Source organism: Oryza brachyantha, chromosome 8 (assembly GCF_000231095.2).
Source record: "Oryza brachyantha chromosome 8, ObraRS2, whole genome shotgun sequence".
NCBI lineage: Eukaryota > Viridiplantae > Streptophyta > Magnoliopsida > Poales > Poaceae > Oryza > Oryza brachyantha.
The window spans coordinates 10,998,475-11,022,459 of NC_023170.2; the positions used below are offsets into that span (position 1 = coordinate 10,998,475).

At 40.7% G+C, this 23,985-nt stretch overlaps 2 protein-coding genes across 2 annotated transcripts; both read left to right on the forward strand.

The window, feature by feature from the left end:
- Window positions 1-334: 334 nt before the first annotated feature.
- On the forward strand, window positions 335-5,458 carry LOC102707608 (sulfite exporter TauE/SafE family protein 3-like). Its single transcript, XM_006660041.3, has 13 exons — window positions 335-460; window positions 582-778; window positions 1,341-1,500; window positions 2,498-2,698; window positions 2,788-2,852; window positions 3,019-3,046; window positions 3,120-3,196; window positions 3,288-3,374; window positions 3,656-3,706; window positions 4,052-4,273; window positions 4,645-4,738; window positions 4,819-4,959; window positions 5,060-5,458. The coding sequence occupies exons 2-13, from the start codon at window positions 590-592 to the stop codon at window positions 5,143-5,145; spliced, it is 1,401 nt and encodes a 466-aa protein (XP_006660104.3). The 5' UTR covers window positions 335-460; window positions 582-589; the 3' UTR covers window positions 5,146-5,458.
- A 5,308-nt stretch (window positions 5,459-10,766) lies between these two features.
- On the forward strand, window positions 10,767-15,158 carry LOC102721186 (proton pump-interactor BIP131-like). The gene is made up of 8 exons (XM_015840667.1): window positions 10,767-10,884; window positions 11,958-12,331; window positions 12,507-12,701; window positions 12,788-12,967; window positions 13,068-13,262; window positions 13,730-13,828; window positions 13,925-14,437; window positions 14,544-15,158. Exons 1-8 carry the CDS (start codon window positions 10,782-10,784, stop codon window positions 14,895-14,897), a joined length of 2,013 nt encoding a protein of 670 aa, XP_015696153.1. The 5' UTR covers window positions 10,767-10,781; the 3' UTR covers window positions 14,898-15,158.
- Window positions 15,159-23,985: the final 8,827 nt, after the last annotated feature.

A 23,985-nucleotide genomic window follows, 5' to 3' on the forward strand; every position in this document is an offset into this window, starting at 1 on the left:
ACGATGAACGTTTAACAAATACTTCCTCCATACTTAAATATATGACGGTGATTGTATAAAAAAATAGGAGAGAGTATCATTCTTTTAGGATAAATTTTATGACACAAAATTAGTATTATTATATCTGTTTCGAAATGTAGTTACATTTATTATACTTTTATATCACATAATTGATATATTAAAATATTTAGTTAAAATATTTATCCTTACCAAACAAAACATGCCGCATATTTTTTTTAAAGTAGGGTATTATATTTACTGGGACTTTATTATAAAATTATCCCTCTCTCCATATAATCACCGCTCCCACTTCTCTTCTTCTCACCTCGCTCACTCTACCCACAACCACCGCCTCCGCCGCCGCTCGCCTCCAACCTTCCCTGCTATCCTCCCGCCCTCCCCTGAGGATCGCCGGCAGCCACATACTTTTTGGCCAAGAACTCGATCGTCGGCAATCTTTGTAAGTTTTCGTCGGCGCAAAACAAGAAATCAACTTTGCTGCCATCTTCTGAGACCCGGGAGAGCTCAAAGATTGCGTCTTTGTGTGTTTCGTTCTTTGTTTCTGTTTCGGGTTTCGGCAGCACCAAGAATGGGGACGAGATGGCACGCCTTCGCCGCGGTCGGCGCGGCCTGCGCGGCCGCCGTCGCCGTCGCCGCCGCCGACAGGGGTTTCCCGTTCGCGGAGGCCGCGGTGGCGGCGCCGGTGGAAGCGAGCTACCTGCGGAAGGTGGCCAGCTTCCTGTGGAGCGGCGAGACCGCTTATCAGCACGTGTGGCCGGTAATGGACAAGCACGCTCTTCTCTTAATCTGGAGTTTTAACTGTCTTTTTCCCCCATGTTGTAATCTGTTTCTTATGCTTTTTTTTTTTGAACTTCAAGTAAATGTTCTGTTTGTAGAATTGTGGTGCAATTGTCTCGAAAAGTTAGGATTATGGTTTTGTAGTGCTTGTTTGATTCGCTGAACTTTTCCTTGGTTTGTTACTGACTTACTGTGAAAATTTGATTTTCTTTTCTAATGGTTTAAGTAGTTTTTTTGGAAACAATACTGGTTTTTAGGACATTCTAAAAATCAATTTATCCTAAAATTGGCCCAAACATGTGTGTGACTGAATGGAGTGTTCTTACTACCTTTAAGTTATTTCAGGAAAAATAAACTTATGTCTTACTTAAAATTGAAGTTCTAATTAACTCGAAGACCAGTGCACATTTTTCTCGAGTTAACTTTGTTGGTTCTACTTCTAGTCTATGCTGCTCTTCATTTTTTTTTTCATTCATGCATGAAACGCTAATCTTTGTATGGATGTGCCGTTAATTTTGTTTGCTGGACCACTTCTTTTGCAGCCGATGGAACTTGGTTGGCAAATTATTCTGGGGACATTAATCGGATTCTTTGGAGCAGCATTTGGGAGTGTAGGAGGAGTAGGTGGTGGTGGGATCTTCGTGCCGATGCTCACCTTGATCATTGGGTTCGACGCGAAGTCGTCGACGGCGATATCGAAATGTGAGAATTTTAATCCCTCTACCACCATAATTTCATCTGTTCTTGCGTCGATGATCTGAGAGAAGCAGCCCATGTTTGTCCTGCTTTCTGTACAACATCTTCTACTAAAATGGTGATTTTGTGCGTTGGTTTCTGCTTTCTGTAGTGTCTTCTGTCTGCACCTTTTTGGTACCATTGAGCCGTGCCTTTCAAAATAAAAGATAAGTATTTTTCCTTCGGAAAGAAGAAAAAAAAAAGATAAGCCAAACTTTGAAGAAACTGGGACCTTGTGTTCATGTTTACAGAGATGAACTTTGCTACAGTGGTGGACCCACAATGATTAATGTGTCTTGAGAAATGGATCTACTTAGTCTGTCTGAGCTACAGTTCTCAATATGATAAGTAGTTGTCCGTCATGTACTGATGGTTGACCCATAGCTTGATTTCATAATAATTCAACATACTGATGTTGTATATGTTTCTTCTGTATTTATGTCACCAAAGAATGAGAACAATTGTCTAGCACGTCCACGTCTTTCTTCTGGCCACTTGCCTCACACGTTTGATCTTGAGAATTGTTAATGGTGAATAGATCCATAAACAATTCTCTAGCAGTCATCAGACACACCACATAAGTTGGAATATTCACAAAGTTGCAGGTGATCTTCCTTTTAGAAGAATGGTGTACATCTGAAAAGGGTTGTTTAGAAATACAAGTGTTAGAGAATAGTCAAATATCAAATATCAGTTCAACAGATTGATGTGTTGCTCCTGCACTGGTTCTTAAGTGTTTAGCAAAAAAAGTGAAATTCTGACTTGATACTTGTGCACATATAAATCATTTTCCAATTTCTAATGCAAGATACATCGCTAATGCAAACTATAACAATTTTCAACTCTTAGTATCTAATATGTATAAAAAGTGACAAAATGATAATAGAAAATCCGTAACGAATATATTTGCCGAACGTTTGTTCGGTTCATTTATTTGATCAAAACATTCTACTTTTTGGGACAGGTATGATAATGGGGGCAGCTGTTTCAACTGTGTACTACAACCTCAAACTGAAGCACCCAACTTTGGACATGCCAATTATTGACTATGATCTAGCTGTGCTTATTCAGCCGATGCTAATGTTAGGGATCAGCATTGGTGTTATTTTCAATGTCATATTTCCTGATTGGCTGGTTACGGTTCTCTTGATCATCCTTTTCCTAGGTGCTCCCATGTTCCTGAAACTATAAACAATGGCTTAACCTATTGCCAGTTGTGTTGACTTCGGTCTATGTCTCCAAATTGAATTGCAGGCACTTCAATTAAAGCTTTTCTGAGGGGTATTGACACGTGGAAGAAAGAGACAATATTGCAAAGGGTAATATTTTGGTTACCTTGCAATCTCTGTAATACCATTTTTCATCCAACATTCCAATCAATGAAGTTTCACACCCCTAGCAAAGTTTCATGCATATCCCTTGATTTCATTTGTTCATACTAAAAATATTCTAATATAAATATTGTTTTGGTCCCACTCTTTTTAGGAAGCAGCAAAGCGACTGGAGCACACAAGTGAGTATGAAACAAAGCTATTCATTTTTCATGAAATGTAGATGTTCTTGCTCACATTATTTTAATTTATCAGGTGAAGAACCGGAGTATACTCCACTCCCAACAGGACCAGCTGCAACAGCCGAGTCAAAAAAACCATCAGATGAAGCAGTAAGACAAAATGACAATCTTTATGTTCCCTGGCCTTGGTAGCAAATTTTTGAAGGGTTTTAAGACTAGAATTTTCCTGATCCTACTGCAGGAATCCATTTGGCAGAATGTTTACTGGAAGGAGTTTGGACTTCTTGCCTTTGTTTGGGTAGCATTCCTCGTGCTTCAGGTCACTAAGGTATGCACCCCAACTTAACATGAATGCCAGGAGTATATATTTGTTTGTTTGTTTGTTTTCATTGATTAGCTATTCAGCTTGTTTATGTAAATGTGGGTACTTGCCTTGGGTTCTTCCTTCATTTTAGTTCTGTACTTTCAGTATATAATCAGCCTAAACTTAAACATAAAAAATGCAACTACACTGCAAAGAAAGATTTCGCATTGCAAGAGAAACAGAAACATTGTAACACTGGTAGTTACATCCAGTCATCCAGCTTTTGTTATTTTTCATGTTTGCAGAATTACATGCCAACTTGCTCCACATGGTACTGGGTTTTGAACATTCTACAGGTATGTTGTACTGTCTTACCTTGAACTTCGATGATATATCCATAGCTGTGGTAGTTTATGCATATGCTCTACAGAATAGAAGGTACAACACTTGATATTTAAGAGACTTTTCATGCCATCAAGCCATGTTAACCGTGTGGATACATCATACAAGATTGCTATAGGTTTACTACTTTTTTGTAGGTCCATTCTTAATTTTGTCTGAAATTGATCTTTGATCAGAGAACTACCATTGTTCACTTCATATAGCACACCTGCTAAATTGTACATCTTACTTTTTAATATCACCATAATCATAGCCAATGTAACATAGTTAATTGTTATGATTTTTCTTGACAAATGCAGATCCCGGTGTCAATTGGGGTGACCATGTATGAAGGGCTGGGCTTGATGCAAGGGAGGAGGGTCATATCATCAAAAGGAACTGAACAAACCAATCTGAAATTTCATCAGCTACTGGTATACTGCTTTTTCGGGATGATGGCTGGTGTTGTCGGTGGTCTGCTTGGTCTTGGCGGCGGCTTCATCATGGGGCCTCTGTTCTTGGAGCTTGGAATCCCCCCACAGGTAACCCTTTTTTTTTTTTTTGAGTCCTGAGCTTTTGTCCAACCATAGGGCCTCACTTTGCAGTTGGGTTATTTTTTTTATATATGAGATTTGCTCCGGTCCAACAAAAGTACCTCGAGGTACCCGTACCTCGAGGTACTAAATCATTTCGCACCATTGGATCTAGCTGAGTAGGATGTGTGTTGTTAGATTCAACGATCAGAAATGATTTGATACCGCGAGGTACCGGTACCTCGAGATACTTTTTGTTACTTTTTGTTAGATTGTAAAATTGCTCTTTATATATATATATGCACTTGTTTTATGGTGTTAAATTTTGTCGAATTTTGGTTGATGTTTGTTTTTGCCTCTGTAACTCAATACTATCACAGGTCTCAAGTGCCACAGCTACCTTTGCAATGATGTTCTCATCTTCCATGTCTGTCGTTGAATACTACCTCTTGAACCGGTTCCCTGTGCCATATGGTACTCCTCTTACACACATACAAAACACAACTGGTGCTGAACATGCAGCTAACATGATTAATTCTTTGAAACCTTTGCAGCTCTTTTCTTCACCGTCACAGCGTTCTTCGCCGCGATTGTCGGACAGCATGTTGTGAGAAAGCTGATCAACTGGTTAGGGCGGGCATCACTCATTATCTTCATACTGTCCTTCATGATCTTCGTCAGTGCAATCTCACTTGGTAACCATCTCCTCCACCCCCTCCCTCAGTTCCTTACCACAGTTCTTCACATTCCAAGATTAACACAAACATCACCACTACAATCTCTAATAATTTGTAGGTGGAGTTGGCATCTCCAACATGGTTGGCAAGATTTCGCGCCACGAGTACATGGGTTTCGACAACATTTGCAACTATGATGTATAAGAGGCAGGCTCCCAGGGGCCAATATATTTGCAGTTCAGTGAATAGAAGACTGTGATCTGGACTTTTCAGCTGTCTTCAAATTGCTTGCAGCAATTATAGATTGAAGCATAGGGGCATCATGCCGATCAAATTTTCGCCCTGCGATTCGAGATATTTGTTGTCGCACGACATGTCGGAGGGGACAAATTATATCCATTCTTGAAATTGTAATTTTAGTAGTCTTTTGTGGGGTTCAAACATAAGCAGTCGGTAAGCTCTGGAGAGAATGTCAAGAGCAGGTCAATTTATTTATTATTCATTTTTACTGGTTTCAGTGTAGTCGCATTACATTGAAGTATATTGTGTTGTGAGAAGAAGGTGAACAGATTTGGAGCTGCATTGGCATTGCTTGACTGTTTTCTCCTGCTCCTTTGATTTTTTTTTAACGCCGTTGACTTTTTTATATACGTTTGACCCTTCGTTTTATTCAAAAAATTTATATAATTACTAACTATTTCATTATAATTTGATTTATTACTAAAGTAATGATTTATAATTTTGTATATTTGAATAAAATTTTTAAATAAGAAGAAAGGTCAAACGTAAATCAAAAAATCAACGGTGTCAAAAAAAACCGGAGGAAGTATATAGTTTCCAAAATATCAGATACTGGTGCAGCTCGAAGATCATCCCAAATTTCAGTCAAAGTAATTAAAATCTAGTTTCTATACATTTCCGTAGAGCCAAAAACAAGCATAATTAAGCTGCGCGCATCTGACAAGATGCCAAGATTTGTATGGCGAAACTCCGAGATAAACTCGAGAACTGCAGGGAGAAATTATGTATGTCGAGAGACACGCTACTACCCTAGTGAGGGATAGTGTCACGAAACTCATCACGCATTACCCTAGTGAGTAATTTTTGCTCAACCATTTACCTTTTCTTACAAACTTGTGCATCTATACTCAATTTCTAGGGTAAACGCTGCGAGCAATTTATTCCACTGCATCATCAAGAAGAGCATCTATACTCCCTCCAAAATTTGCATATCCAATGTGTCTTTTCCTCCCCCAACTTGGCCACCAAAAATTTGTGATTATGGAAGTCAATTATGTACCAGAGTCTTTTAGGGAGCTTGAAGTCATTCATGGAATAAGTGGCTATGGCCAAAACAACTGACGTGAGCATGAAATGTTGCCATAGGATAAGATTTTAGCCATTACGAGCGCGCGCCACAAGCTTCACATAAAAAGGAAAAAACTTTAAGCTTAAGGTATACGGTAATATAACAATATTTTTGCCATTTCGATTTTCGCACCATTTAAAAATGCACGCTTGTTAACCCCTGGCTTACGAAGCAATCCAATTTTCTTGGTGTGAACTTTCTAGAGCTAACTCTCATTCCAATATCTGGTTACATATACATGACATTTGGGCCTAATGGGCTCTATCACATACACACTATGACATAAGTCCAACACTACCTCTCAATATGGGTAGTATATATCTATCATACCCATCTAGTTACATACTGAGATACAATCTTTAACACATAATCCTTTAGTTAAACAATCTGCTACTTGTTCATCTGATATTACATACCCCAATTTCAACACTCTATCATCTAGTCATTCTTTAATAAAGAACCGATTAATCTGCACGAAATCGTTGGCAATATTACAGGTGACTTATTATCACACCATATTTTCATATGAGCAACTCTTAGTACTTTTAACTCAGATAATAGATTTTGAATCCATAACATCTCACTCAAATACTGACACTGCTCGGTATTCTGTCTCAGCAGTTGACCAAGACACCACTGGTTGTTTCTTACTTCACGAGGACACCAAATTACCTCCAACAAACACGCAATATACTGAAGTGAATCTCCTATCATCAACACAACTAGCCCAATCAACATCACAATAGCCTTCCAGATTCAAATGACCATTTGACCTAAACTGCACCTTTCCCTAGGCTTCCTTTCAAATACCTTAAGATCCTATAAACTGCATTTAAGTGTCCCCCGCTAGGATCATGCATATATCAACTCATCACCCTGACTGCATATTAAATATCAGGTCTTGTATAACGTAGATAGATAAGCCTTCCAACAAGTCTTTGATAACTCTCTCTGTTTACTAGTTTTCTCGACTGAGCACATAATCTATGATTCTGATCAATAGGTGTTGGGGCAGTTTGACAGCCAATCATACCAGTATCACTAAGCAAGCCTAAGATATACTTTTGTTATGAAAGTACAATCCCTTTTGGTAAACTGAAAATTTCAATACCAAGAAAATACCTAAATTGTCCAAAGTCGTTGACCTCAAACTCCAAACTTAGGTTCTTCTTGAGTCATGAAATCTCCCTCCTTATTTCTTCTATTTCTAAGGCTAATTTATCGAGCAGTAGATCAATGGTTTGTTTTTCCCCATTATTCAATTGAAGCAAGGAAGTGAAATGATTTCAAAAGCACACCTGAAAGCAATGAACCGAACCAGTAGAGGCAACCTCTCCTCTTCACGCCACCAATAAGCAAGCACTAAATCACCAGAAACTACCGTATGTTTTCTTCCCAAACGTACATTTCTTCAATTTATTTTCAGCCACACAATCAGCAAGCAAAGTGCCCCTAAGAAACCACATCCAAATACTCGCTTCTCTTGAGTAGCACATAAACCTTCAAAGAAATCTCCTGCACTAACATTAGTACAGCACCAACAACCACCTAGCCCCTGCAGCATGCACAGCAGCAATAACACCCATGCACCTAGTGGCAAACCTACTCGTTGTTTCGTGGGGTCCTCGGATCCCGGTAAATTATTCAATTCTTACTAAATTATATCATATTAATTAGTATATAAATATAAATATTAGATAATCAGTACGTATTGGACCTTCAGTAATTTTTTGCCTCCTCCTCCTTTTTTCTTCTCTGCCAAACACACACGGCACCAAACAAGGGCTCACCTCCTAGCTTACCGCAGCACACACAAGCACAACCACTTCGTTGCAAGCTACCTGTGCTCCTCGATCAGCTAGCTAGCTGCTCACCATGAGCATGTGGATTGTTTCTGCCTCAGCTCGCACACGACCTGATCTCGCAGTTGTTCGCTGCGACGCCGCCCGCCTGCTCACGCGCACTAGCCGCTGCACACGCCACCACGCTGGCCCGCTATGATCCAGCTGCCGCTGGTCGCCAGGAGCTCAGCTCTGAATTCTGATACCACGAAGCATGATATGAACTTTCTAGAGCTAGAGCTAGCTCTCGTTCCAATCTCAGGTTACATAGGCTCTTATCGTTTTACTTTTTGGAGAAATAAGCGAAAATATGTTTTTATAAACGAAAATTAATTTGCAGATAAAATTTTTATATACATGTCCATAGCGATTCGAAAGCGAAATGTGTAAAATAAACCATGATAAAAAAACCACAAAATCAAGTTCATAATTAAATTTTAAAATTCAAATTTTGGCTTATAAGCAGTTACAACCGCGAAACGATGGAACCCATATATACATGATAGCTGGGCCTAGTGGGCTCTATCATATCCACACACTATGACACATAGGCTGCGTTCGGTAGCTCTATTAGTTACCTTATCTCTCGTTTTCCGTGCGCACGCTTCCCGAATAGCTAAACGGTCTATTTTTTGTAAAAGTTTTCTATAGAAAAGTTGTTTTAAAAAATCATATTAATCTATTTTATATTTTTTTAATAATTAATAATTAACTAATTATGTACTAATCTACTACTATGTTTTTCATGCCAGGAATAAGTTGCCTTATCCTCCGATATCAAACGCGGCCATAGTCTAATACCTTGAAACATTCAACTCTTAAAAGTGCTCTTTATTCATTCCTAAGATCGCAAAATTTGTTTTTCAAACATAATTTTGAAGTTTATTACATGATTTTTTATTATAGTTTATTTTACATTATTTAATTTTGAATCACTACGAATATACTTACATAGTGTGTCCAAAAATTAACTTTTTATTGCTAATACAAGGCAGACGATAGCACTAACAAAAAGCCCATTAAATCAACAACGTAGGGAGCGAGAAAGGCCCAACAAATGTAATTGATCGTCCTGGCCCCCAAAAAGCTAATGGTTGAGCGCACCTGTTAATCCGCGAGGACACTTTATATGTGAATTTTGCGTATATAAAATTTACTTTACATATACAACTTTTTATCCATCTGTTACATATTATAAGACTTTCTGATCTTATCTAAATTTATTTATATGCTAACGAATCTAAACACATATTCAAAACATATACATACAGATAAATTTATATAAATACATGAAGTCTTATAACATAAAATGGAGGAGCTAGTAGTATATAATATTTGTAAATATATACTTTCAAGATGATATTTTTCATGTAGATGATACTCCCTCTGTTTTGTAACTTAACATGTTTAAATTTTTTGCTGGTAATGTTTAACCATTTGTCTTATTCAAAAAATTATGGAAATATAATTTATTTTACTTGTGACTTACTTTATTATCAAAAAAACTTTAAATATGACTTATCATTTTTTATATTTATACTAAATTTTTAAATAAGACGAATGGTCAAACGTTATCATAAAAAAAAAGTCAAACATCTAAATATTAGGTAACGGAGATAATATTTTTCAAGATGATATTTTTCATGTAAAACAGACTGATTGTACGGGTTAACTGCACGCGAACGTTCTCCTCGACTCCTCCCGTTAGAGTGACTCTCCCTCTGCCTTCTTCGTTGCTCCCCTCCCTCCTCTTCGACTACTCCATGTGAGCCCCCCTCTCTCTCCCCACCGAGCAGCGCCGATCTCCCGTCCTCCGCGACCACGGCCGCCGCCCTCGCCCCGCCGCCGCATCCTCTCCTCGCCGGTGAGCTCCCCCACCCCGTACGTACGCACATCCTCCTCATCATCATCTCTCTCCACCCTCTCTCTCTCTTGCCTCGATCTTAGCTTCTCTTCTAGATCTGGAAGCTTTTTTTCCCCCTTCCCTGGTACTGCTGTGGGCGCTGCAGTTCGTTTCCGCGAGCTGCGCCCACCGCCCGCGTGAGGAGCATGTAGTGATGCATGAGGGAGCGGGTGGGCTACGCCGTCGCCGCCTAGCCGATCTCGTGCTGCCACGGCCGCTGGATCGCCACGCCGCGTTTCCTGATGAGGGAATACTGCTCTCTGCATTCCATTTTTTTTTGTTGTTGTTGCTGTCTCCATGTGTGTGACCCGGGGGGATCGGGGAGCAGAGTTCCATTTTTAGTTCGGGCGTACTGGATAAATCTTGTGGAGGTTGGAGATTTGGAGGTGATATGATTTGGGGATTGCAAATGGTAGGTTTGCCAGCCAGCTGGCTTGTTTGGTTTAGCTTTGACTTGTGTGGTGCATTGGTTAGTAATGGTAATTATGCTGCAGCCAGTTTCAGGTTCTGAATTAAAACCATCTGGTGGGTGGAATGAATACGCTGAACAACATATGGTTTTGGATAGTCAAGTCTGTAGAGTTAACTATTCCTTTTTTTTTTTGTAAAAGTCTAGAATCTGTCACACAATTTAGGGCCTGTTTAACATGGCTCCATCTCCAGATTCACTCAGCCAAACTGTTTAAGCTCCATTCAAAATGAGAGCCACCTAGGATGAGGATAACACATGGGCCTGCTTGTAAAGGAGCTGTATGGGGCCTCCTCTGCAATCTGCACCAGCAATGTCGTATGCACAGCTCATCCTTTCCCCTCTGAAAGGATTTTACAAGGTGGGAACGAAAATGTCCTTGTGTTCCTGGGCAGGAATGTTTCTTTCGACTAGTTTCCTGTGATCCTCAATCATGACTGTTAGGTCCCCTTGGCAGTTAGTCATGGAGAAACCTTGAGTTGATGCTCCTTTGGCAGAGCATTTGGTTTGGAACTAGGACTCTGTGCTTCTAGTAGGTTAAATGAATTGCAACAACATGCTAGCTTTTCTGGACATCCATTTCTAACTTGGTGAGAAGTTTGTTATGGCATTATTCTTTTGTTTGCATCCTTTAAGGGGCAATAAATGCTGTGCATCTTCCACTGCATTTTCACATTGTACGTTTGGATTTTTGGTTAGTGATAGTCTGCCTGATGTGATATAGAACTAGACGCCAGTAGTATGAGTAAGGATTAGCATGGCCTAGAAGACACCATTTTCATTTGCACCTGTTGTTCTTGTGTGTTGGCAATCCAAACATGACCAGAAAGTAAAGTGGGTTAGGTGCATGACCACTAAAAACAAATATGGATGAAGGAAGAGACAAACAGCTTGGTCCTAAACCTCTGATTACTACATAATTAAAGTTCTTGAATGATGTGTACTTACATGTTTCTGTACCAACCTAACCACAGATATTCCATGAACTGCACACGGGAAGCATCCTGCAAACTCATGTACCGTGCTGCGATATGAAGTATATGAACTACACACTGAACCAATATTGCTCTGCTTTTGGGTCACCCTTCTCCAACATAAGATTAGGCTGAACTGTCACGTGGTACTCTTGCCCAGTTGTCTGTTAGTTGATTTGGACTGGCACATAGCAAGTTCACTGAACCAGAAATTCTAATGCAAATAAAAACATGCATCGAGCCTTTTTTTAATTCACAGATGGGCTCATTAATGACTTGTGCCCTTTATGGTTCTTCTTGTGTTTGTTACTACCTGATTGTAGTTAACTAGGTATTAGGTACTCTCAGCATTTATACCCCTAGGGCATCGGAACTTATGCACTTAATTCTGTCAACTGTTTGAAGTGAAAAAGTGGGTAAGCACATGCAACTGTGTTGTCTATTGACTGCGCTCTTGTAGTTATTTTTCAGGGTGAAGAAATGGAGGCCACTGGTGCTGAAGCTACGTTGTCCCAGGTTAAAGCTGTTGATGGAGAAGATAACATTTTCCAAGATAAGGAAAGTAGAGCTACTGCCAAGGAGCGTGGGGAGGCAGCCTTGTTTGGTTTGGAAAACACTGCTCCAAATGGAGCCATAAATCCTGCTGATCTTGCACCCCCAAAAGATGCTGTGGATGAGTGGCCTGAACCTAAGCAAACTCATTCATTTTTCTTTGTTAAAGTTCGTCCATATGAGGATCCTAACCTGAAGATGAAACTTGATCAAGCTGACAAGGAGTGCCAGAAAAAGATACAAGCTCGATCCCATATTTTTGAGGCCTTGAGGACCAAGAGGGTATGCTCTCCGAGTCCTGATCTCACAGAACAAAAACAATAACCTTTTTCACATTCTTAATTCCAACCAGATGGGTAATGTGCTAGGCAATTGAATATCTTGTTTTAAACTTGTTGATTTATTGCACAGTGTTGTATTGCTTCTCATTAGCTAACCTCATTCTTTTTCTCTCCAGAATGAGCGATCCAATATTATATCCGAACTGAAGCCGTTGACTGCAGAGAATAAACAATATAATGTAGTTGTGAGTGGAAAATTGAAGGAAATAGAACCTCTTCAAAAGAGTTTAGGCAAGTTTCGTAGTGAAAACAATGCAATGCGTGCACAAGGGGCAGGTTTGTGCTCATCAATTGAGGAGCTTGATCAGTTGGTAAGATTAAAATTTGGCATGCCTCATTGTACAACTGTTGCATTATTTGATGTGTATGCCTGACTGTCTGCATCATTCCCCTGTAGATCAAGAGCTTAAATGATCGGATTTGTCATGAAAGCATATCCTTAGACGAGGAAAAGAGATTGGTCAAAGAAATAAAACAACTTAACGGAACCCGGTCAAAGGTTGTTGAGAATGCTGCTAAGAGAGCTAAAATGCAAGATACAGTTGGTGAGAGAGACACAATACACGATCAAGTCAAAGTAAGTATATCCAGATAAAACTTTGTATATATAGCTGCATGTTCCACTGGAAATTGAAAGGTCAGTAATGGTTCCTATTTGATTTTATCTATTGTCTCAGCAAATTGGCGTGGGCATTGATGAGGTTAAAAAGGAGAGACAAAATGTTAGAGACAAGATTAAGGTTCTTGAAGATCAACTCCATGCTGTTGATGATGAAATTGCTGCACTTCAGGATGATCTTACTGCAGCTACTGCTAGAAAAGATAAAGCATTTGATGCTTTAAATGAATTGAGAAAAACACGTGATCTTAATGTAAGTAAATGACATCTCTACTGTGTGGAATGTTATCTGAATTTCATAATTTTTTTCTGGCAGTGAAAACACATCTGTGCTGTTGAAAATTATATAGCAATTTCATGTGTCCATAATTCATTGTTCAAACGCGCATCATATGTATATCAGTATATTAGTGAACTGTAATGTAAAATCAATCTTTTATTTGACTTGGTTAGTTATTAAATAATCTGAATCTAGCAATTAGTTGATCTAAATATTACTGTTCTTCAATTTTGTTCTGGATTTAAATTTGCTAGTTGATCCGCGTCTTACTTTGCTGAAAAACATGAGATATCATATTTTGACCGCTTCTCTCTTTTTTGTTTATATCTGTTAATTATTTTGCTATTATTTCGGTTGCAAGAGCATGGGGCTTTCAATGATTGTATCTGCTGCATATTAGGGAGTTGGCTAATAGTGATGTGAATGCTTTTCTGATTCAGAATGTGTCCTTCCATCAATACCGCACAATCTCAAACAATGTTAGAGACCTTTCAGCCAGGGGTGAAGTAGAAACAGTGCAGCAGCTCTGCCAGAATGAGGTTCGCCTGCAATATAACTTACTCTACTCCCGTTTCCTTTTGAAGCTTGGCCTGTTCCTGACCCTCCATGACAAATAATTGTTTCACTTTTCATAGGTTGAGAATTTCATGGCACAGTGGTTTAGCAGCAAGTCGTTTAGAGAGGATTATGTGAAGAGGATACTCATTTCTCTGAACAGTCGGCAGCTGAGCAGAGATGGACGAATGAGGAATCCTGATGAGAAGCCTATCGTTCTGGAAACACAAGTGGCACCACCTGCGGAACGGGAGCCTACTCCACTGAAAAAGCCTGTGAAGCAGGCAAAGGAGGCTCCAGCTCCACCTGCAGATATTCCTCCAAAGGATGAGATTCACGTCAAAGCGCCTGCAAAAACTGCTAAGGCCAAACCATCCCATGAGGTTGGTGATATTCCAGATGTCTATGATGATGAGGCACCGAAGGAGAAGACAAAACCTAAAGTAGTAGATGAAGCAAAGTTGAAAGAAATGAAGAGACGGGAAGAGATCGAAAAGAACAAGATGGCACTGGAAAGGAAGAAGAAGCAGGCCGAGAAACAAGCAATGAAAGCAGCAGCACGAGCAGAAAAAGAAGCTGAGAGGAAGCTTAAGGTAGATACATATGCTTATCTATAACCTTTTTCATGTCTCTGTAGTCTTAGCCTCGTCTTCGTTACAGTCACATATTGTCAATCATTCATGCGATTAACTGTTTCAGGAGAAGGAGAAGAAGGCCAAGAAGAAGAGTGCAGCAGCTGGAGGTGCCGAGTCAGAGGAGGCAGCTGAATCTGATGCCAAGTCTGATGAAGCAGTGGAACCTGAGGTCAAGGGAGAAGAGCCAGAAGCTCCTGCAACAGTTAAAAAAGAACAAAAGAAGAATGCCCCGCATAGAAATACGTTGACGAAAACAAAGGCCCCTCTTCCAAAGGCAGTCCTGAAGAGGAAGAAATCCCAGTCATACTCATCATGGATTGCACCCGCAGGAGCATTGGCAGCTGTGCTTGTGGTCCTGCTTGGAGTAGTGGTTTACTACCAGCACTACTACTACCTTCCAGCTAGCACCAGCAACTGATGAAGAGAGTGCTCTGGCTGTGATCTAAAAGTGCCTGCCTGATCAATTTTGCGTATGACTAGAGGCATGATCTCTTTTGGAGGACTCATATGTGGTTCTTATTGAAGTTTTTACTCGGTGAATGCTAGAGAAGGATTATACATTCAATTTTGGCTGGAGAATGGTTTTTCCTTTACTATACTGTATGTTGGGATCAGTTGTAGATGAATGGACAGGTTGCCGTATGAAATGAAATAAACAAATAATGATTTTGTTGATAGATGTATGCTCCGCCTGATGAATTTAGAGCTTGCTTTGATTGGATTCTTAGCCGCGGCAAATTGCACATGTCAAAAATATTACTTTTTTTTGTCTCGATATACATGTATATACACATCGAAAGAATTTGTAAAAATATGTCTGCCACGGGATGGATTCGTTGCATAGGCGTGGCACCATCCATGCCATGTCCTAACCCTATCCTCCGTAACACGGTACAGAAATTTTACCAGCCTTAAAAAATATATCCATATAGCAAAATTTATGCTAGAAACCAATATATTACCTAAAGGTAGCAAATTTTACATAAGAATGGTATAAGAGACTAGATTTTTTTTCCCTGAACAACTCCACTTTTAAGTCATTGATGTTGTCCATGAGTTTAAGATTCATCCTTAACCTAGAAAAAAAGATGTTATGTATCCCTAAAGTTGCACTACCTGGTTACCCTAGGTTCAAAGACAATATTAGTCTTGGTTTAGGCTAGTGTGGCATGTTTATTGGGGTTGCCGTGGCTGAGTCAACATGGAGCGTTGATTTGGAGCTTTTAGTCAACGGGCCCGTTTAGCAAAAAAAGGCACGTGCAGAGTTTGTCCTAGTTCAATTCTCTCTTTCCAAAACCCTAGATCAAGTTGACCCTGTTTAGAGGTGACGTGGCGGGTGAACTAGGGTGGATTGGAGTTGGTGCAGCGGAGGGCGTGATAGCGTAGAAGCTTGCCACACAAGTCAAATTGAACACTAGAATCTATGCGCAAGTACCTCCCTTTCGCTATTTGACACTTTGTGGATGCGGTTAGTGGTGGGTTCCATGATTGGGTTCGATCTATTTTTTATGTTTGTAGATGTGATTGCAACCTCACATTTAGGGTGGATAAGGAGTTGTTTAGTAAGGGTGGATAAGGAGTTGTTTAGTAAGGTAGGTACTAGAACTATACAATCTGGGGGCTATTTTATTGAGTAGTATATGAGAAGCTTGTGGTTGGGATTTGTATTAAAGCAGTATAATATATTATGCAGCTGAATAATTTTATATTATGTAGGATAATTGAGATTATGGATGTGGTGGACATTTAGGTTCCATTTGAATGGGCAATTTATCATAGATGGAAATAACAAATTTTATTTTGTTGGGGTGGAGGCAATTCCATATATTTCGAGAGATAAGGTGTCACTACTTGAAATTTTTGGATATTTGCATAACTACTTGTTAACACCGGATTTTAGCAAATTACCGTTATGGATTGAAACATGACTAAAGAACGAATCGGACAAGAAGGAGAGAATCGGCCAGAGACGGAAAGTTGGACGCGGCATGGATGCAGCCGATGGAATCCAAATCGGACAGGAGTTAGAGTCCAATTGGGCTTAAAAGCTTAGAGATAGATTCGGTGTTAGTTGTGAGTCCATGTCAAATAATTAGGAGTTAGCTTAGAGTTTGTTTAGGATTTCTATATTTAATTAAAGTCCGAGTGTTACAAGTTAGTTAGTAACGGGGATTCTTATCCGAATAGGTTAGTTAACACCCAGGGTATAAATTTGTGTGCCCGGGGTCCTTATAAATCATCTTCAGATCAATCAAACTTGGCGCATCGCCTCCAAAACCTTTGACTTTCTTGAGCTTTCGGTGCAGGGTTTGTCAGCTTTGCAATATAAGTTCATGTTTGTCAAAACCCGTCGATCAATTAGAACAGGACTGTCTCGGTTAAGTTCGATCTTCTACCTGGTTGATCAGCGGGCTGAGTTCTATTGTTGCTTTAATCTATTTTAGCTTGAAGTAGTAGTAGTTCTCGATCAAATCCTTGCGAGTTTTTCTGTTTAATCTACTAGCATGACTCTAGTCGACTTGATTCTGTCTCGGTTCGGTCGAATCAATCTGGTTTGCTGGGTTTGTGTTATCGGATTAGATCGAATGCTCGTGAGGGTTTATCGCTGGAGTTCTAGCCGGCATTATGTTAAGTAATCTATTGATTTGCCTGTCAAATCCACCGATCTTCATAGTTCTATGGTCATATCGTACTAGATTGCATACTGTCTCGATTAGGTCTGATCTATGTATGTTTGGTGCGATATGCTTATAGAGCTCTGTCCAATCGGCTGGGGTTAACGAGTGAGTTGATAGATTACACCGACTTGCTATCCTGTTACTCGCATACTATAATGATTAGTTGATCTTATGCATGGTTATATTTAGATCTGTACTGTCTCGATTAGGTTCGATCTTCTAGGTCTGGTATGAGCATGTATGCTGTTGATTATTATTGTTTTATGGTAGTAACTGGTATGGCATTCCGGTTTATAATCAATTCCACACTTAGTCTCCTATCGGCTGTCAATTTTACGCGCGATAAGTACTGAATTGGTACGATCAGCTGATTAATCTTAAGACCGTCTCGATTGGGTTCGATCTTTTAAGATTAATTGGTTGGTTAGCCTGTTTGGCGTTTATCCTGCCTCTGGTTCAGCCGATTGAGCATATTTACACTCACCATCGTGAAATTTCTGTGAAGCCGATCGTCTAGTTCATCGGCAAGGGTCCTAGGACGGTATCGACTATCCGACCAATAGCGGTTTAGGGGTTAACTGTTTTACCATGTTATATCTTGTCAGTTACAGGATCAAACTGGCTGGCACGTCCAACATTTCTAAGAATTAGGTCCTGCACTGGAGTGGTCTAAGATTGATTCCCAGGCCTACGTGCGTAACTGTTGATTGTCATTTTCAACGTCAACACATTTTTGGCACGCCTAGTGGGACAGTCCTAAGAAGAACCCGATCCAACCACGAGTCAGTCAAGCATTCATCGAGTCAAGACAGGAGCAATGGCCATGAAAGAAGTCAGCGTGGAGAACATCCTCCCGTCACTTGGGAGAACCTCACCGAAGAGCAGCGGGCCTTGATGCAGCTGCACATGGACAAATTCCAGAAGCTGTGCCTCGAGTCGTTTAGCATGACTCGGGGTGGCCCGGTGCAGAAGTTTCGGCTCCCGACACCCAACTCGGAGCCAGGAAAAGGCAACGATCCCCCTCTGGAGAATCAGCCAAATCTACAGGATATGGTAGATTCGGCAGTCCATCATGCACTCATCCAGTCAGGAATGCTGGCAAACACCCTGTCAAGGCTGATTCGGCAGGTAGCCGATGGCGCTCCTGATGGAGAGTCACACCAAAAGGGGTCAAAGTACTTCCCAGATGGGGAGAGGTCCAAATATCGGCCGTATAGAGATGGGAGAGACCCCTAAGAGATGAGGAGCCGATACAACCGCATCCTCGCATTCAACCCGAGGAGCCTCCAGAGAGGCCCAGGCAGCCTTATCAGGAGAGGACTCCACCCATGTATGCTTGGTACGCCAACCCATACCACAGGGAGAACCAGCAGAACCAGCCACCTCTAGCGTGGAGCCGATGTGTGAAAACCAGTTTCGTCAGCCGGACCCAGCGCCCAGGGGGCAATTCAGGGATGAGGACTGGACAGACCGCATAGCAAAAGTTATGTAGGAGCGTTTCGGCCTACGGCCGAAAGAGCAAACTACAATGTATCGGTGCCCATACCTAAAGTGGTTTGAAAGGGTGTCGTTACCTCACCGGTACTGGGTAACAGATTTCTCCAAGTTCTCCGGGCAGGATGGCACGTCAACCATTGAACACGTCAGCCGATTCCTAGCCTAGTGTGGCGAAGCATCGACTGAGGACGTGCTTAAAGTACGGTTCTTCCTGTTATCACTTTCCGAGTCGACTTTCACCTGGTTCTCATCCCGGCCTCCCAATTCAGTGAGAAACTGGGCCGACCTCAAGAAATAATTCCACAAGTACTTCTTCGCGGGAGTACAGGAGATGACCTTGACCGATCTCACCACCGTGAGGCAAAGGGTGGATGAATCGGTCCACGATTACATGCAGCGGTTCGAAACGTAAGGAGCCGTTGCTACCGTTTGAATCTGAGCGACCAATAGCTGGCCGAGTTGGCATTCCAAGGCTTGCTTGGCCAAATCAGAGAAAAGTTCTTGGTCCAAGAGTTCGTGAGCTTGGCACACCTTGTGCAGAAGGTATCGGCCCATGAAGTCGGATACCAAGAAGCCATGAAAGACAAATTCCAACGCTGAGTCGCATACCTGGCTGAAGAATCATCGGACTCCGAGCTCGACGAGTCAGACATAGGTCTGGCGGAATGGACCAGGAACAAGGAGCCAGTCAATTGTCCCTGGGTAAAAGGAGCAAAAGAGATAGAGAGATTTGACTTCGATGTCAACAAAGCCGATAAGCATTTCAAGCCGATAAGCAAAAGATACTGAGATAGAGAAGCATTTCAAGGAGGTGAAGAAAGTTAATGCAAGATTATTGGAAATTTTGGATAATGTCTTTTACTAGGGCAAAGGTCAGAGGCAACCATACAAGCAGATGATGAAGAAGATGAGAACAATAACTCATTTGTTGAAAGTGATGATGATGAGTTAGTAGAAGAGATGGAAGTTGATGCCTAAGGTACAAAGAATGGCAAATGCAATAGCCAACTATCCAAGGTACAAGAATAAGACAAGTGGTACATTTGAACTTGGGATAAAGTTTAATAGCAAGAAACAGTTTAAGAAAACTGCCACAACATATGCTCTTGTTGGAAGAGGGTGATTAACTTTATCAAAGATGATCAGAAGAGGGTTAGGGCTAAATGTGGCTGGGTTATTGTCCTCGGGTTTGCCAAGGTGTGAAAGTTGGCAGTTTGTCACTCTAGAGAGTGTGCATGTTTGTCCACCTAGAAGAGATAACAAGATAATTATTTTCTACTAAGGTTGCTAAGAAGTATGGCAAGTTTATTGCTGCTAACCCTTCCTAAAACATGATCCACATGAAGATCATTGTAGAAATTGTTGAAGATTCTATATCCAAGCTAAAGAGGCTAAAATTAATTATCGTGGAGAGAACAATGTGTGCCACCAAGGAGCAAGACCAAAAGTTGTACAACTACAAATAAGAGCATGGATAGATAACAATTGATAAAATTCTACACCAACCCTAGATGAGTATCCTAGTGAGAGTGATGCCAATGTTAGGTTTACCTTACCACGGAGAGCTCCAATGCCGATGCTCGGTGGACCGCGATTATCGTGGTTTTGGGCAGTTTCTCGCCGCGATAATTGTGAAGAGAAACTATTGATTTTGTGAACGCTAGCCCTTGTACCTTTCTTCTTTAGCTGACCAAGTGAATCTTTGACTTGTGAAGGACGATATGTGCTTCTAGTTTTTCTAACTAGGAAGATGTACATATTGACGACACACATTGGGGACAAATGATAGTGATGATAGAGACAATAGAGAGGTAGAGGTGGTCGTGACAACACCAACTTCTAGAGGTCCCACTACATAGTCACAAAGGCAAGTCCCTAGTGTGCAATTCACACGTAAGGTTGTAGTTCAACTTACATTTTTACTCCAAGACATGAAAATGCTTTCCACTTACACAATTTTATATCTCAAATTTAGGTGAGGCTGACATCACTCATGCCACTTAGGACCAAGACCATGGTGCTCTAGGCTCACTATGTGTTACTTGGACAATGCAAGGACGTGAATATTCATGGGGTCCTTTCATTTCAAAGGTGAGCAACAACTCGGTTAGTTCAAGTAGCATCAATGAAAGTGCTTGGACAAGATACGCATATAACTGTCCTGATTTTTCTAATTGTTCTACTATCACATAGGTGTATGAGTGGTAAGAGCCGAAGGGGTTTGTTTAGTTGTACACCCAATGATAATCAACTATTTGCTGGACGAACCAAAGTTGGTTGGATTATAAGGCATGATTGCTTCGAGCGAAGGTTTGATACTCATGTCTATAGAGGAGTACAAAATGGCATAACAACAATTGCATATGTACAATCCATACCAATATGACCCTCCATATATATCTCTATTTTGGTCGTGTTGTTATGGACAATATTTGGTATTGTATAATAGATATAGATACTATCATATTTCTACTATTTCATATTGTATTATGAATTGTATCATGGACACTATAATATTTGTACAATGTATATTATCATATTTCTGCTAGCTAATAACATATTATGGTGTAGGCATGAATTTTAACTTCCAATTGTGTTCTATATTAATTGCACAATTATTTATTGTCATAAATAATATTTGAATGTCCATATTTTAGTAGAGGCCTTGCTGAACTTTTCTGTTTAGCGAATACTATGTCCTAAATGGTCCAAATATGTGATATTAGTTATTTCTTAGTTTTTCATAATTTTTTATAAAAATTATGACTTTATTCCATTTTTATTCCCCTTAGAATGAGTTACTCACGTTTTTTAAGGAACCATGCGATAATAAATCCAAACTACGAAAATTGCGCGATAATCATCCTACCGCAAGTCCCTGATTTCGATAACATGCATGGTAAAAGAAACCCTACCTAGAATAACCAAGTATTGCAACCTTATGGATGCACAATACTCCCTCCAATCAAATATATTTATCGTCAACAAAAGTTCTAAAATTTCAAGACGAAATATTATGTTATAATGAATTTATAAAATCTAATAAGTTTATGATGCTATGATAATATTTTTGAGGAGAATCTATGTGTATCATTTTTTATTTAAACTATGTATTTAATAAATTATTAATGCTCAAAATTTTGAAACCGAATCTCATCCTAAACGACAATTTTTTTTTACTAGAGGGAGTATATGTTTTTTGGGTTCAAGGATAATTTTTATACTCGGTGACGACACGAGAGATCTAAGACCATCCCCAGCAGTACATCCATCCCATCCTCTATCATAAAAATAGAGGTTAAATGATAAAAATTAAGCTCCAGCAGAACATCCATTCTATTATCTATTTTTAGATGTCATCCATTTTAGGAGAGAGGAACTTCATATTTGAATTCTCTCTCTCCATCATGTCATATATAGGTGATCTGCTAGAGTACAAAGAGATATGAACGATAAAATTGTTTTAGATGATTATCCAAATGAAGATATAGATGACCAAATTTAGATGAGTGGCTAGGATTCTCTAATTCTTTTCCACCGTGTTTCCTTCACTGGGCTGCAGAAAGCCCATAGAAGCAACAGCCGAGGCCCAAAGTGTAATCAGTTGGGCTGGCCTTTGACTTTGCTGCACCCAAGTCTACAGCTCCTCCCTCGGCTTCAACTAGTACTACTACTACTCCCCCCTCGTGACCCCCTCCGTTTCTCTCTCTCTGTCGCTCGGTGATTTCGCCCGCCGCGTGCGACCGAGCAGCGGCGATCTCCACCCCCCCCACCCACCCCCGCGACCACCGTCGCCGCCGCATCCTTCTCCCCGCCGGTGAGCTCCCCCCCCTGTACCTGCGCACATCCTCCTCCTCCTCCTCTACTACTCCCACACCTTCTCTCTCTCTCTCTCTCCGGTCTTAGACCGTAGCTTCTCTTCTGGATCTGGAAGCTTTTTTCGTTTCCTGGTACTGGTGTGGCGGCTGCAGTTCGTTTCCGCGAGCTGCACCCCCGCGCGCGCCGAGTTGGGAGCATGTAGTGATGCATGAGGGAATGGGTGGGTTGCGCGTGCCGCCTAGCCGATCTCGTGCTGTGCTGCCACCGCTGGATCGCGGCGCTGTGTTTTCCTGATGAGGGAATACCGCCATCTGCATCCCGTTTTTGTGTTGCTGTTTGTTTTTGTTTTTGCTCCATGTGAGCCGGGGATCTGGGAGCGGAATTCCATTTTTAGTTTGGGTACGCTGGATAAATCTTGTGGAGGTGGGAGATTTAGAGGGGATATGATTTGGGATTGCAAATGGTAGGTTTGCCAGTTGGGTTGTTTGGTTAGCTTTGACTTGGTGTTGAGCATTGGTTAGTACTGGTTTCAGGTTCAGAATTACAAGCATCTGGTAGGTGGAATGAATCCGTGGAAGAATCTATGGTTTTGGATCGCCAAGTCTGTAGAGTTAACTATGCTATTTCTGTAAAAATCTAGAATCTGTCACACCAATTTAGGTAATCCCGGGATATGACACTTGATGGCCACTGATTTAGGCCCACGTATCAGTGAAGCATCAAGTGGAGGAATCCTGAATTGCTAAGCTTTGGAGTGTTATTCCTACAGTTAACCTATTATCTCTTAATCAATAATGCTGCACTCTGTGAAGAACATACTTCATCCACAACATCTGTGAATTGGCAAACACTTTTGAAATGCACATCCACAAGATGTATATGACCAGACGATCCTGTAAAGAAAAAAAAAAGAAGTCAGAGATAATTTGTTCCCACCAAGGATGAGGATAACACATCGGCCTGCGTGTAAAGGAGCTGTATGGCGCCTCCTCATGACACACATGGCACACCACGCCACCCACCTGTCACTCTACGATCTGCACAGCACATCCTTCCCCCCTCTCACCTTGGTAAAGGAAATTGGTGGAAGAATTAAAGCAGCAGCAGTCATGAGGTGATATCAATAAATGAAAAGCGAGAAAAAATATATAATGGGTTAAACTACCTTCTATAAATACAGATCTGTCTGTCCCGTTTCGCTCAAATCAGAGTTCATCCATATCATTGTTGTGATTGTTTTGTTAGTTGTCGCCAGTACTAGATTACACTGTGGGGATTTGTTTTCTCAGGTTATGTGTCCTTTTCTTGCTATGCCCTGATTTTTTTCTATTTGGTTGGCATTGTAACTGCGTTTTGGGTTTATATGTTCAACACTAATTGGGTGATGCTAAGTGTGGTATCAACATATGGATCCTGAATCACATATCTGAATATATTATTTGTGTGGTAGAAAGTATCCTTGGTCAGTTTTTAGGCGTAGGTCACTGTTTATGTGCAAAACGTTCCCCACAA